The 9,301-nt window shown below is 34.4% G+C and overlaps 1 protein-coding gene and 1 pseudogene across 1 annotated transcript; one reads left to right on the top strand and one right to left on the bottom strand.

Moving 5' to 3' along the window:
* The first annotated feature begins 2,628 nt into the window (after positions 1 to 2,628).
* Positions 2,629 to 3,796, top strand: LOC120162669. The gene is made up of 2 exons (XM_039172776.1): positions 2,629 to 2,648; positions 3,085 to 3,796. The coding sequence occupies exon 2, from the start codon at positions 3,091 to 3,093 to the stop codon at positions 3,664 to 3,666; it is 576 nt and encodes a 191-aa protein (XP_039028707.1). The 5' UTR covers positions 2,629 to 2,648; positions 3,085 to 3,090; the 3' UTR covers positions 3,667 to 3,796.
* Positions 3,797 to 4,178: 382 nt separating this feature from the next.
* Positions 4,179 to 6,062, bottom strand: LOC120162668 (annotated as a pseudogene).
* Positions 6,063 to 9,301: the final 3,239 nt, after the last annotated feature.

Below are 9,301 nucleotides of genomic sequence, written 5' to 3' on the forward strand. Positions count from 1 at the left end.
AATAATTATATTTTTCATATTTATAATTCATGATTATATATATAATCTTAAGTTGAGTATTTCTAATATAATTAATAATTTTAATTTATTAATAAAAATAAAATATTCAAAAAATATAAATGATTCATACATTAATATATGAATATATTTTTTATTTATACATCTAAATATAAATATACATTTATATAAATATATTTTTATTCGTTGTGTCTGTGCCTTGAACTCTTTCTTCAAGCCTATATTACCTTAAATTGAAGTATTTTAGAATTTAATTGAAGTATTTTAGAATTTAGGGTTTAGAATAAAATTGAATTACTTTGGAAATTGGGGTTTAGAATGAAAATGATGACTGTTTTGCAAGTTTTAAAAGTTGGGGGACCTAAATTCAAGTGACTGAAAAGTTCAATGACCGTTTATATAATTTATCCTAATTTTCTAACTGTGGTTTAAGTTGGGGGACCATATTGCAAACGGAATAAATGTTGGGGACTGTATTGCAAGTTTTAAATGTTAGGGGACCTAAATGCAAGCTTCAGAAATGTTCAGTGACCACTACTATACTTTACCCTTTTTTTTATTGTGATGAATAATTTTCTATCTGAAAGAGTATTAGAAAACGTATTGGATAACGTACTTTTTAAAATTTTATTTTTTTGGTTGTTTTAATGTTACCCGTTTTCTATGGTAGTTTGAAGATGCACATGATGAGAGAATTGGGTAATCTATATGGATGGTCCTTATATTTTCGGTCTGGTTGAGTTCAATCTTCTTCTTTGTCTTTGCCATTAAAGCTGTCATTCAACATTTTGTTGAGAAGCTCTGCCGATGAATGTTGTTTGGCATTCTCCAAAATCCAAACCTAATAGTAAACGAACAAATGCAGCACGCACTGCAATCCTCTCTTCTTTCTTTTTGTTTCGCTAAAAAAAAATCATAAATTTGCTCGTACTGATTAGACCCCAAGATTCACTTTCAAATTCTACATCATGTGAAATAATTCAACTCTTTTAAAGTTTGGCTTTCATGAGTTTTTGCCTTTCTTGTCAGAAAGTTTCAATTTTTTAAAAGAAAAATATATCGTAAAGGGGGAAAAATAAAAAGTTTTTTTTATCACCAAGAGAAATTACGGTGACGACTGATTCACGCATTGGCGACGATCAAGTGTGGCCATCGAGGTTCCGATGAAGAGTTGGTTCTTTATTATTTAAAGCGGAAAATCTGTAGAAGAAAGCTCAAGCTTGATATCATAAGGGAGACTGATGTTTTACAAGTGGGATCCTGAGGGGTTGCCTGGTAAAATTTTATCCCCCCTGAAATATTCTCTCGATGCCGAGGTATTTGGATACTTTCGCAATTGGGGCTGCTTTCAATGGCATCAACAGTATTTTGCCTCATGTTTTTGCCCAGATTTGGTCTTCTGTTAGGACTGCTACCAAGCCTTCTTCTTCTCCTTAAATGTGTTCAAGTTAAATTTTCTAGATAGAGTTTTTGTTTTGTTTTATCTGGCTTATGTTGGTTTGGGAATTTGAGATTAGACTACTTCAATGTTACTGAACTAGAAGAATCAAAGAAGAACAAATATAATATGTATTTTAAAGACATCCCTAAAATCAAACCTATTAATTAAGTGAATTCAGATTCAATACCATGTCTAAATATAGGGTAATTATCCAAAAACAAGTATAATTAGAAATAAAAAGTTGTCTATGAAATTCCCACCTCTCATCAAACAAATACATGAAGTGGGAAGGCAGAAACCAAAATCGTTGTTGCAATGTCCCTGTAAAGATGCCAAAAAATGGTTGGTTTGTTCTCTCTTAATATGTCTAAATTAAAACACAATCGAATCAGAATCCACAAACAACCTAATACCATTTCATTACAATCCCAAATCTTTTCATGTTTACATCAACTCTGTTGTCTTGTTTAATGGTGACTTTGAATGTGATAAATTTCCAGTTTATTTACCATCTTGGACTCTGTTTTCAATAGGGTTCTGTTCTAGCTTTTACTGGAGTGATTTGAATAATTGGATACATTAGGCACAAAACCACAAGAAAAAAAAAAGGCAGACTCTAAGATGAACAAAGAATTAATGTTAGAAAAACTTTTGAACTGGGAATTTAGCCCGCGATGCCATCACTGCCGACAATGTTGGGTTTCATTGAAGGCTCTCGACTGCGGGCAGTCTTCACTGCAGAAAACAACGAGGGGCTTCGAAACCCACCCTCTTTCCGCCCTAAGACGGAGCCACCGGCAGCGCCGTAAGGCACAGGGCGGCTGAGAGAGAAGGAAGCCCTCGATTCCTCTGCTCAGATAAGATCAAGTAGTTAGCGGAGAAAGTAATGGCTTTCCAGATTTATAGTGGTGAAAACCCTAGACTCCCCTGAAATCTTCATCTGGTTTGGGCTGCTAATTCATTGGGCAACAATATCATCTAAAGCCCTACATACCCCAATAAACTCATCAAAAGGAGCTTTATATTTCTAAAAATTATTTATTAAAATCACATCTATTTTTATCCCTTAAAATAAGCATATCTCCTATAACATAAAAAAATTATAACTAAACCAAAATCACCAATAATTATCATTAACTTTAGAAAAAAAAATTCATATAAACTATTCCCCTCATCCTCCATCTCAAAGGTGCCATTAAAAAAAACTCATCTTTTACATTTTTGTTTTCTCAGAATGTGCTTTTTTTCTTTTGTTTTTCTTTATCACTTATAAGTTGGTTTCTGGAAGATGATATAAGCAGGCAATACTATCCCATCTTAATCTTCCCCAAGGATTCTTCTTTGTGCTTAAGTTTCTAACAACGTTGTGTCTTGGGATTAACCTTGTTTATAGTGATCTATTCCTAGTATTTATATTATTTTCTCATGTCTTAGTCATGTTCAAGATGTTATTTATTTATATTGATTTTGATTCGTTATTTTGATAAATTCATATATCCGCATCGAATCATATTTTAATTGCTAAGAAGAAAAGATTTATAGATGTCGGGATTTGAATTGACAACAGTTAAATTTTATCTATGTGGTGATTTGAATTCTCATATCTTTGTTTATGAACTTTGAAGAGAAAGATGGGGGATAGGCATGCAAGTAGGTATTGGTGTTACATGTGTTCTCAAGTGGGGAATCCAATGACACATCCCGAAATAAAATGCCTTTTCTGTGACTCTGGATTTGTTGAAGAAATGGACAGTCTAAGAAACCATTCCAACGCCAACGCCATTGATTCAGGATCAGTGCACAATCTTTCACTCTGGACTCTCATCTTGCTCGGTTTGATGGGCGGTTTAAGTCCGTCGCACTCGCGCACCGCAGGCCAGGATCAAATCAATGGCACCAACTCACAAGACTCAATGGAAGACAGTGAACTCGGGAGAAGAAGAAGTTCAACTTCAGCTATTAGGATGCTTCAGGATATGCGTACATTAGGAGCCTCTGAATCAGATAACTCTGAAAATGGTAGAGATACAAGTGGTATAATGGTTTTGTTTGATCCGATCAATGAAGAAGCCTTGATCGTTCAAGGTTCATTCGATATCAACCACAGACGAAACCCGAGTCGTAGGTCGGCTAGTTCCTTTGGTGGTGAATACACCATGGGACCTGGTTGGGATTTTTTGTTGCAGTATATGTTCGAGAACCGATAAGGAACCCTACCGGCACAAAAAGAAGCAGTTGAAGCATTGCCAACTGTTGCCATCAAAGACAATTTGTAGTGTTCAGTATGTTCGGAGTATATTGAGATTGGAACTGAAGCGAAATAGATGCCGTGTAAGCATAAGTTCAACTATGGGTGCATCCTTCCATGGCTGGAATTCCATAGCTCTTGTCCGGTTTGCCGGTGTCAGTTGCCATTGGACGATTCGAAGATTGAACCTAATGCCAACAGAAATGCTCAAAGTAGTGGCAGGGTAGGACCTGTTAGAAGGTATTGGATCCCTATTCCACGGCCTTATGATGGTTTAGGCACCTTATCAGGTTCCCAAAGTGAATCCACTTCAGCTCCCTCATCAGAGACTATTCCAGGAAGTGATAGAGAGATGATAATTGAACATTTTTTCTGCATATATATCTGTATTAAGCCTGTCTTTTTGTAGCTGTTATAAAACAAAGAATATATATAAATATACACATATATATCAATAAACTCCTGAAATGGGTCAATTGTATTAAACTACTTCCTCATTCATGTGAAATTGTTCTCCTACATTTAATCAAAATTTGTTTGCTAAATAGAAGGAATTCGAATGGTTAAAATACCAAAAAATTGTTCAAAATTTGACAAACTGTCAAGATCTTAATCACTGAAGGGCGCAATGCCACAACTGAATCTCCAGGTTTGATTAGCCCATTTTCCTTTCCATATTGAAGAGCATACTTGGTTGCTTCCTCGGTTGGCTCAGTGTACGAAGCTTTTGCCGAACCGGAGCTTAAAACCGGGATAAGACCCCTGAAAATAAGGAAATGCCTGGATGGAGCTTTGTCGCTGCATGACCTCTCGAGGGAATCTGTCGTAATCTACGGGATGATCGTAGACAAAATAGGCACTCTTGGCCTATACTTAGCCACCAGCTTTGCGGTGGTTCCACCTCTGGTTAGGACCAAAATCAAAGAGGCTTTAATGCAACTGGCTGTACTCACAGCCGAAGAAGCCAAACTTTCTAGGGGACTCATTGGCATCGGTGCAGTCTCCATTATTCTCTTGAAAAGATCTCCATAGTTTAAAAAGTTTTCGGCTTCCATGCAAATTCTGGCCATGGTTTGAACAGCAAGGTCAGGGTATGATCCGGCAGCAGTTTCTCCCCTTAGCATGACACAGTCGGTACCATCGAGAACCGCATTGGCAACATCGGTGGCTTCGGCTCGTGTTGCCCTTGGAGATCTGATCATAGACTCGAGCATCTGAGTTGCAGTCACCACAGGCTTTCCTTGTATATTGGCCTTAAGGATCATCAATTTCTGAGCCAGGAATATCTTCTCAATCGGTGTCTCCATCCCCAAATCAACTCTTGCAACATAAATGCATCCAACTTTGCTAGAATGTCATCAAAGTTTGCAACCCCTTCTTGATTTTCAACCTGAGAATCCACAAAAAATTGTTAAAACAGAATCGAACACATTAACTGCCAACTCTCTTATTGTCTATATGTAAAACAAATTGCAAACCTTTGACATTAGAAGGATGTTCTTCCCATGCTCTCCCAACAGCTTGCGGACCTCGATGAGATCATAGCCTTTACGAACAAAGGACAAGGCAATCATGTTTGGGAACACCCCATTACAAGATATCCTCCTTTTCCTTGTCAGTCAATGTGGGAAGATCAACCACAACACCTGGAAGATTGACATTCTTCCTTTCACCAAGAACTGCAGAGTTCACAACGACAACGGACCGATCGCGGTTCCTTGTCACAATCCAATATAATAATGTAATTGTCCCATCAGAACACAAAATAACACTCCCAGGCTTCAAATCTTGAGCCAATTTTTTATAACTCATAGAGATCAGATTCTCATCACCCTTTATGCTATAGTCAGTGGTGATAAAAATCTCTTTGCCCTAAGTGAGTTGTATGGGCTTCCCGTCCTTCAACAAGCCGGTTCTGATCTCCGGTCCCTGGAATATTCATATAACCGATAAAAGAGAAGAAAACATTGCAAGGAAATTAAAAATTCCTCCTGAGGAGTAAAGTTAAAACATGAAAGAACGCAAAGAAAGAAAAAAAGGGTAACCTTTGTATCCAACATAACGGCACAAAGGATGCCGGTGTTGAGCATGGCGGTCCTTAGATTATACAAGGTCTCCTGGTGGTATGCATGTGAACGGTGAACCATGGGAGAAGTTGAAACGAGCAACGTTCATACCAGCTTTCAAGAGCCTCCCTATCATCTCGACGGACCTTGAAGTCTTTGGCCTCACATTGCCCTTTCCTACTGTTAGCACCATCTCCATAGCTTGTGTTGGGGGTTGGGGGGGAGGGGAAGAACTAAGGGTTTTAGAGTTTTGTTGTGAATGTTTCTGAAACCGAGTTTTGTTTTATATAGAGGGTCTTTAAGTGTAAAAGAATAATACTAGGCTTTGATTTTCTTGGGGTTCAAGTAATTATTTTAATTTTATTAAATGATTAAATAAGAGTTTAATTACTCACATAGGCGTAACTTAAAGAATTTACCTAATATATATCCTTTAGTTGACCGAGTGATCATATAATTTTTTTATTAAGCTAAATTAATTACAAAGTAATATTTGTTCTAAATACTCTCAATTATTTGAGAATGAATGTTCAATCACTCTTACAGTTGCTGGTGCTCGAACTCATATCCTCTAGGAACAATAGTGATTCCTTTAATCACTGTAAGTTAATTCGTGCATATCTTATAAGTTCGAGCCCTTGACATTTATCTTAAAATATAATATATCTTTACTTAATCAAATGAATGGCATTATTTCTTTTTTGTTCAAAGTAATGAAAAGAAGAAGGGAAAGTGACAGCGATATTAAGGACTAAACTTATGGCTATTGTTATATGAAGCGTATGTTAGAAATAAATACTAAATCAATTTCTATGTTACATTGCACACCAACAGTTTAAATACATATTTCAAAATAAAAATGAATAATATTTTTTATGTTTTAAATTAGATCACTATGAAGTTTAAACCAACACATGAAATTAAATGATAATTTTAAATGTAATATTTAAAATAAAAATAAAATCTAAAAAATATTTTGTGTGAAGAAAAAAAAAGTGAAAAGGAGCAGAAAAAGATAGAATATCGGTAGTCGCTAAATTAAAAAAATGAATTTATCTTTCAATTTTTGTTATAAAGACCCTAAGTTCTATTTAAATCATTTAATAATTTGGACTAAATAAAGCATTATGTAGTATTGAAGTTTATTTATTAAAAATATAAATTAATTATTTACGAAAATGTTAAACCTTACTGAAATAAATTTAAAAATGTTAATCTTACTTTTCTTCGGACTCTATTAGGTCGTGTTATTACCCTTATTAGAATATAACTGAGGAATTATTTTATTATTTTCAATGAAACTTTAACTTTTTAGGCATTTACTTAGTTACTAATTAATTTTTAAATTTTTATTATTTTATGTCATATTTAAAATTATTAAATTAGAGACTATTTATACATTTAAATGCATTTGAACCTATATTTTTTTAGATATTATAATAATAGATGTGTTCATGGAACTAAAAAGCAATATATTCTGATTCTTCAGTCTATGTCCATTCTTTGTGTGATGTAAAATAAAAGAGTTCTTTCACTAATAATTGTAAAGCACAATTCTTTCGTATACTACTCCTTTTTCTTTTAATTATATAAGGTTATTACAAGACAATATAAATGTTCATAATTTTTCTTAATTATTGACAATACGTACATAAAATGCAAATACAACTATTCAAACCCAAGACCTAAAAAAAACACTTCCTTTAACAATCAAGGCCACTATAACATCCCAAATACCGGGTTAGGGACCAAAGTGAAATATATAAAAACTTGATGATTAAATTGTGATAATTGAAAAGTTCAAGGATTTAAGTGGAATTTCTTTGTGTAGGATGTATTAGCAAAGACTGAATGATGGACGGGCAAAATGGCATTTAGGCAAGAAAAGATTTTAAAATTCATTCTATTAGATATTTAAGCAAAGAAGTGGGAAAGGAAGAAGTATATAGAAATTCTTCTTCTTCTTCTTCTTCCTTTAACCGTGAAGTTCCATTTCAACGGTGAGTCCCTTACAAGTTGATTGTTTCTTTAATTTTAAGTTTGGTCTTTGGTCTTTGGGTGATCCATAAGCTTAAGGAAAGTTTAGGGTTGCTTAAAACTAAAAGATAGATAAGTTATGGATGATTAAGTAAAGGAGGATTTGTGAGTGAATTGTTGAGAAAGAGTTTGTAAATGAATTTTAAAATGAAATTTGACGTGTCATATGTTGGAATAAGAAACCTTAAGTGTTAGAAAGGATTCAGAACAATGTTCATTAATTGGTATGATTTTTGGTTTCAAGTATGCTAGTGAGATTTTGTATGTTTAGGAATATTAAAGTGAGATAAGTTGATTTGGGTGAGTATAGTTAAGTTTGAAGTATTGAAAGGAGTTAAAAGAATACAACTATGCGTAGTAAAATGCATAAATAGATAATACGCTAATAGCAATATGCCATTGAAGAAGCCATGAGAGATGCATAAAAGCTCGAGTTACAGCAACATGATCAAGTCATATGAACTGAACTGCATCTAACAAGTGAAGGAAAAAAAAGGAGAAACAGATCATTATACCATGGTTGAATCCGTAGAAGGCGCTGGTTGTCCCGCCAACCGCAGAGCCAATCTAAAACAACAACAATATACACACTAACTAAACCACCCTCCAAAGTAAGAATCTATCGAAATAAAAGATTAAGCAAAAACTACAAGAACAAAATGTCCACTGCCCAGTTCTATTGAACTGGCGATATATATACAAAATCCCAAGAAAAAAACATAAGCAAAAACAAATATAGATCCCTACAATGGAAGAAAAGAATGTGATAAATTTTACCATTGAAAAACTGTCCCTGACAAGTGGAGCAACAGTCCATTCACTTGTTTCCTGCACCATTAAAAAGATTAAAATCTTTTAACACAACAATCACTAGAAAAAAAGAAAGCAAACTTGATATGTAAGTGAAGATTATTACCATCTCTTTGGAAAGAGGGCCGGCGCAGTGATGACAACGCAAATTGCATCGAGGGTTTGAATTAGCCATTGCGTTTTTTGCCCTTTTTTTCTTAGAAAAAATTAACCTTTTATTTGAACTTTTTTTTCAGTGTTTTTCGGGACCAATGCCAAAACCCATGCATAAGAATAAGATCCCCTGAAACTTGAAGGTTTGAGATCGAAAGAGAGGGGGGGGGTTTAGCCGAAGGAGAGTTATGGTTGGGTGCGGACGACACACAAGTGGTCTTCCCGACATATACCCTCAGGATAGCTGGCATGTGGTATTTGGACACGTCAGTCATTGCCGAGTGAGGAAAATGGCCCGAAGCAAATACAAAATTTCAGGTCAATTCCAAGATATCAATCTAAATTGTCGTTCAATTAAATTAATTCATAAACTTTAATATATTCTAATTGAGTCATTAAACTAAGAATTATAGAAATTGATTTCTAATTTCAATTAAAATTTAATTATTTATTTAAATATTCTTTTATTTTTCATATGTCAAATTTATAATATATTGACTCATACACTTTAAAAGTTCTAATTGTCAT

This window comes from Hibiscus syriacus, unplaced genomic scaffold (genome assembly GCF_006381635.1).
Source record: "Hibiscus syriacus cultivar Baekdansim isolate YM2019G1 unplaced genomic scaffold, ASM638163v2 tig00111403_pilon, whole genome shotgun sequence".
In the NCBI taxonomy this organism is placed as follows: Eukaryota; Viridiplantae; Streptophyta; class Magnoliopsida; order Malvales; family Malvaceae; genus Hibiscus; species Hibiscus syriacus.